The 6418-nt window shown below is 37.3% G+C and overlaps 1 protein-coding gene across 2 annotated transcripts in view; it reads right to left on the bottom strand.

Moving 5' to 3' along the window:
- Window positions 1-5459: 5459 nt before the first annotated feature.
- The window catches only part of LOC133175810 (uncharacterized), a 21458-nt gene continuing 20499 nt past the window's right edge, over window positions 5460-6418 (bottom strand). The window contains exons 4-5 of one of the 2 annotated variants that reach the window (XM_061310925.1): window positions 6378-6418; window positions 5460-6126 (exon numbers count right to left, since the gene is read on the bottom strand). The exon at window positions 6378-6418 is cut by the window's right edge and continues 32 nt beyond it. In XM_061310925.1, the coding sequence (XP_061166909.1) occupies window positions 6060-6126; window positions 6378-6418 (108 nt within the window). In that variant the 3' untranslated portion in view covers window positions 5460-6059. Of the gene's footprint in view, window positions 6127-6373 lie in introns of both variants that reach the window. The other variant, XM_061310926.1, reaches the window with a different exon arrangement.

A 6418-nucleotide genomic window follows, 5' to 3' on the forward strand; every position in this document is an offset into this window, starting at 1 on the left:
ACTTGTGACGTTGATCCGCCTCTTCAAGCTTCAAACCGCACGGGACACAGTGTAGACTGTGACGTCACATGATATACTTAGTAAATATCTACCTTAAAAGACAAACATTAGTGCAGGAATTTAATTATAATGAATTAAAACAAACGCACTATTTCTCGTGCTTATCACTGTGATATACGCGAGCCAACGACAGAGGTGAATATATGAGCCGATGGTAGAGAGTGCTCCTTAATATGTCCGACGGTGAAACCGTTAGGGCGAGCGCAGTTCCTTTTCTAAAACTCTTCACATCTTCTCAAATGTCATTTACATTCTGCTTATTACACTTTATTCGCGCGTTTACTGTGTGTCGTACATAATTTTTTTTTTACCGTGATTGAAGTATATATTCTTTAACGTTGCAAATTCCTAACTTCTCGGATATTTCCGACGAAATCGGAAATATCCGAGTAGTTGAAGTGACGAAAATATGACGTCACATACAAAGTCGTGTGTACCAATGACGCACACGATAGTTTTGTGGGCAATTATGGCATGGAAATTGAATTAAATCGTTGTGTATTATTTTTTTCAAGTAAGTTGTTGCTATGCTAAAGCCACCATGTTGCTATGCACCGCAAAGGATTATTGGGAGTATGGAATATTTTCACGCGGGACGATAAAAATTTCTTTGAACAATGTCCAGATTTCAACCCGAATTTCCTCCGTTCGTACACGTTGTCTATGGAGCTCGCTACGCGAGCGGCGCTTCGCGCCGCCTCGCTGCGCTCGCTATAATATTCATGGTGCTGATAAAATATATGCATAGTGTACAAAGGTGTTTGTATTTAAAAGCACACTTCTAGGCATAAAACAATAGATGCACACAAAATCCCCACTTCTGGTAATTTAGATAATATGTTGACGGTGCGACCGTTAGGGCGAGCGCAGATACCTATATTCAGTTTTATTTAGATCGGGCTCTTCAAATCGCACGTGACATTTAGTACGTCTAGACTCTGACGTCACATGACGTCGCTTGTAAGTTGCATTACCAAATAAAAGTCTGAACAGTGCTAATTTTAATAAAGAAGGTTTTAATCTACTATTTATCTGCTATATATCCATCAAATCAAGGTGAGTTTATTTTTTACTTGAAACTTCTTGTTACCGCGAGAACGTTGTTTGCGGCGAGATGCAATTTGCAAAGCATTATGGGAGCACAGGTAACTGCGAAAAAAATCGTTTGGATCAATGTGCAAAGTCCGAATTTCCTCTTTGCCTAGGCGTTGCTTTAAGCGCTCGCTATAAAGTTATTATTACAAATTACAACGAAGCTTGAAACACCCTGGATTTGATGTGTCCATTATCTGGACCAGAATAGTGACTGTCGATGAGACGAGAGACATTTCGTAAACCAGAAGTAGTTACTAGTGACAACGTGTGAAGCGTGGACCAAAAGTGTTACCGAAATAGATCGAGGAATAGTAGACTTCAAATATTACAGGTTCGGTAGGGATCAAAAGTGTTATTATCGACAACACATAAAACATTTTTTGGATTAACAGAGCCCCCGTAGACAGGACTAAAGATACTCGAGAAACAAGAGTTACTGTCGACAACACATGGGGTTCTGGGATCAGAATCTTTACATCGACAGTATACGTTAGATACTGCAGGTTACTGTGGAGATACGAATATTGCTGTCCACAGCACTTAAGCACAGGCACCCCTACCTAGGTAATTCAAGTAAGTGGTACATGTATATTTTTTTTATTAAAAGAAAAATAAATAATGTCCGGTACCTGTGCACTTCTACTGTAGAAAAAACGAATGTCACTGTACCTGGGTACTGTAGAGATGGGAATGTTACTCTCGACAGCACTTGGTTACTGTAGAGATACGAATGTTACTGTCGACAGCACTTGAGTATTGTAGAGATACGATTGTTAGTCAAAAGTCCTCGAGGTACTGTAGAGATACGAATGTTAGTCAAAAGTCCTCGAGGTACTGTAGAGATACGATTGTTAGTCAAAAGTCCTCGAGGTACTGTAGAGATACGATTGTTAGTCAAAAGTCCTCGAGGTACTGTAGAGATACGAATGTTAGTCAAAAGTCCTCGAGGTACTGTAGAGATACGAATGTTAGTCAAAAGTCCTCGAGGTACTGTAGAGATACGATTGTTAGTCAAAAGTCCTCGAGGTACTGTAGAGATACGAATGTTAAAATGCATTTTCACTATATAATCAATAGAACCCAACCTTAACACCAGAACCCCTGATCAGGGGCCATTGATTTCACAATTGTTGAAGGGGACCCCTTGCTCATCTTAACCATGCTCTTATTATATCTGCCAAACAAATGCCCAGAAAATTTTGGAAGAGGCATTTCTGCTCATTATAACCATGCACTTAGTTTCTCTGAAACAGGGGGTGAGAGGAATCTTTTCAAAGAATGTATGCAATTTCCCATCCTAACACCAGAACGTCTAACCTAGTGGCAATGAATTTCACAATTTTGAAAGAAACACCCTTGATCATCATTACCCTGTGTTTAGTATGTCTGCCAAATACCAATGGGCAGAGAAGTAGATTTTCAAAGAAATAAAGCATTTTCACTTTATAATCAATAGATCCCTACCCTAGCACCAGAACCCCTGACCCAAGGGTCATGAATTTCACAATTTTGGAAGAGGCAGCCTTGCTCATTATAATCATGTGCTTAGTATGTTTTTCAAGCACTCAGTGGCAGAGAGGAAGATTTTCAAAGAAATAATTCATTTTAACTACATAATCAATGGAGCCCCGCCCTAACACTAGAACCCCTGACCCAGGAGCCGTGAAATTCACCATTGTGGAAGAGGCACCCTTGCTCAACATAACCATGCACTTAGTATGTCTGCAAAATACCCAAGAGCAGAATATTTTCACAGAAATTATGTATTTTCGCTACATAATCGACAGAGCCCACCCTATCACCAGAACCCCTGATCCAGGTGCCATGATATTTACAATTTTGGAAGAGGCACCCTTGCTCTTCTTAACCATTTACTTAGTTTCTTTGCTTAATATACAGGGGAGAGAAAATCTTTCAAAAGAATTAATGCAATTTTATCATATGATCAATATAGAGCCCCATCCTAACGACGGAACCCCTGATCCTGGGGCCATGAATTTCACAATTTGACTGTTTGATGTCCAGGAGTACAGAAGATTTTTGAAAATTGCATTAATTCTCTTGGTTTTGGCCCCACGCCTAGGGCCCAGGGATCAGGGACCATGAAATTCAAATTTTTTGTCCCTCTTTGCCCATAGATGCTCTATACCAAAATTCATTGAAATTGGTGCAGCTGTTTATGAGAAGAAGCTGAAATTGTTCTTAAGTTTACGAACGACGCACAACGCACGAAGTTGGTCGCCCGCGTGGCACAGTGGTTAGAGCGTTCGCTCTAGAGTCGCGGAGTAAGGAGTTGATCCTTACGTCGCGAGTTCGAATGCCACTGTGGGACGTGGAAACCGGTCCTTCGGATGAGACCGTATAAACCGAGGCCCCGTGTCGCAGTAGGTGCTGGCACGAAAAAGATCCATCACTGCTCAATGGCCCTAAGTGCCGGATATAGGTCAAAAATTGCACCTCTCCGCCGTTAAGTGGTGGCGTCTCCGTATGAGTGAAAAATTCTCGAGAGAGACGTTAATCAATAAACAAACAAACAAACGCACGATGTCGACGAAAACAGATTGCAATAGGTCATCTGAGTGACTCAAGTGTCCTAAAAAGACAGAAGTATGTTTTTTTTTTCTTTTCTTTTTTTTTTTTTTTTTTTGCTGAGTCGATTAATTGTTAATAGAAAGGCGATGCTGCACTGGGGTGTGGGGAAAGGGGTCTCAATTCAGGATGGTGAAAGTAGAGAGGCCTTTACGTCGGCAAGGGCATCACTGAACTTTAAGCAACCTGTCATTCACTGTAATTTAAATACTGAGGTGGAAAATACCTTAATTTTAAGAAATCAGTAGAACCAATGAGCACCTACTTTAAAATATTCCAGTGTGGCACTGTTTTGTAGAAATCTCAACTTCTCAGACCTTTTTTGGTTTTTCAGAAAACTTTACATCACCGTATGTTAAACGAGTCGCTTCCCATCAAATAAAACATTGTCTATACAGATCGAGTTGATTGTCTTTTCTGTAGTTTAGTAATAGATAAACCATACAATTTTGACTGTTTTGTGGTGTATTGTAAATTATACCATGGCTTGGGTTTCACGACCCTGGGTTTAACCTCACGAGACGAAGTTTAGGTTTTACAGGTGTCTCACTATATCGCGGTACTTATTTTTTTGCGTAAAAAAAGGTTTTACTTTTACACTTTTACTTTAACTTTCATCAAATGCTATTCATAAACCTAACAATGGCCTAACTTTTCGTGGCTAATTATTTCCCAAGCTTGCTTCGTTTAATTTGTGGTCTATTTTAAAAACAGGAAGTCTTATTTACCTCCTAAAGTGGAGAGTCTCATTGTATCGCGGTACTGAAAAACATGTAAGCTTGCAGCTGTCACGAAGGACAATTTTTATTTCTGAATTTACGATGTAAATCTACATGCAAACTAAAAAATAATACAAACTTAAGACTTTCAAAATATGACTTTACTATGGGTTTTACTAGGATATAAATTCAATGGTCTAAATAAAATAAAAACGGGAATTGAAATCTGTAAAATTACGTTTTATTTAGATAAAAAAAAATTTCAAACGGGTGTTCCATGCTTTTTAATCATCACAGAAATCAACATTCAGATGACAGACAGGTAGTCCATCAACACAAAGGATATGAGCTATATATCCTAATTTTTGATACAATGGAACCCGCGATATAATGAGAATTGACGATATATCGTACGTTGCATTCAATGAGGTCTCCTATATTTATTTCAAGCTTTGTGAAAAGGGGGTAATCACATGGATGCTTGCTTTAACACATTCGAGCTTGTTTTTCCGAGCTTGCAGGAAAGTCCTGAGAAAGTAGTTCAGAAAAGCTAGGTTTTTATTATCAATTTTATAATAACTGATCTCTGCAGTCTTCGAATAATGGGGCGTAGATTGCTTGTTCTTGTATTTTTTTTATACAGGTTAGACGACAACACATGAAGCTACAGATGACATTTATTTTCAGATGATGATACAAAACTGATATGGTATCTTTTCCCAAAATGCCCTACCGTGAATTCGAGCATGCGTATTCAAGTTAAAAAAAACTAACGTAGTTGAGCGATAGCAATAACTGAAAATCCAAATTTTCAAGACTTCCTGGGAATAAATCCAAGCCATGGCGAAATAAAAATCATTTTCCTCTTTCTTTATATATATTAATTATTTTGCAGAGAATAAAATGTAAAAATATATGAACTGTTTTCTTTCCACATCACATCTATATTATGAGTAATTATTCCAGTAATGCCAAGGAAAAAACAGAAAATACGTCAAGAATAATAAATACTTTATTGCCATAACAATTTATGATACCATAAGTATGTGAACAAAATCTCCTCCTTGACTATTTTGCTAATACAATAATGCAAAAGACTGAGATATTGTGAAAAATAAATATGGTTTAAGATAAAAAGTAAATGTTTAAATGCACAGACAAAATACATATTCATTTAGTGCCTAATTAATTTTGACATGAATACGGAATGAGTATGTGAACCGTTTTATACTGTTTTAAAAGTATGGAAAAACTTATTGTAAGAGGTTCATTAACTTTTTCAAAAATATTATTCATGGAACTTTGATTTCTTTAACCCCTCAAATATATTTGGTAAATAATTAACCATTTTCCCCCAAAAATATTTTTTTTTTACAATAGAATCGAATCAGTGTGCAATATCTTTCAGTAAAATCAATGTGTTTTAAACGAGTGTTATCTTTGCTTGAAAGAAAATATGACTTCATAATAATCGCAGATCTCTGCTCTTTCAGCTCTATATTGTCTTTTTCAATCTGACCAACTTCTGATTTTTGTACTGCATGGTAACAACTTTGGCAAGGTGGTCATATACTTCAGGACTGGGAAATAAGATATTTATATGTACCCTTTCTCAATGTCTGCCATTAATTCTTCTTCCGATATGTCATACTTTGGGACGCTTCTGTAAAATAGGAAAATATCTAATTATTCCGGAACACGAAATGTCCTACAATATCATGATAATTATGAAAATTATTAAATGTCGTAGATAACTTGCAGTCTGAAGAACAACTTCGTTCTCTGGCCTAAATAAATCATTTATGATAAATGATGGAAGCTATAATTCGGTAAAATATTTTTTCAGCCATAATATATGTAAATTTGTATTATAATGTGGCTGAGATTCTAACTGCCGCCACACTCCTGACTTACTTCTGTTTCTGATAAGTTGGAGTTCGGTACAAATCGTCCGC

Source organism: Saccostrea echinata, unplaced genomic scaffold (assembly GCF_033153115.1).
Source record: "Saccostrea echinata isolate AGI-Se365-2 ecotype Australia unplaced genomic scaffold, CSIRO_AGI_Sech_v1 ptg000064l, whole genome shotgun sequence".
In the NCBI taxonomy this organism is placed as follows: Eukaryota; Metazoa; Mollusca; class Bivalvia; order Ostreida; family Ostreidae; genus Saccostrea; species Saccostrea echinata.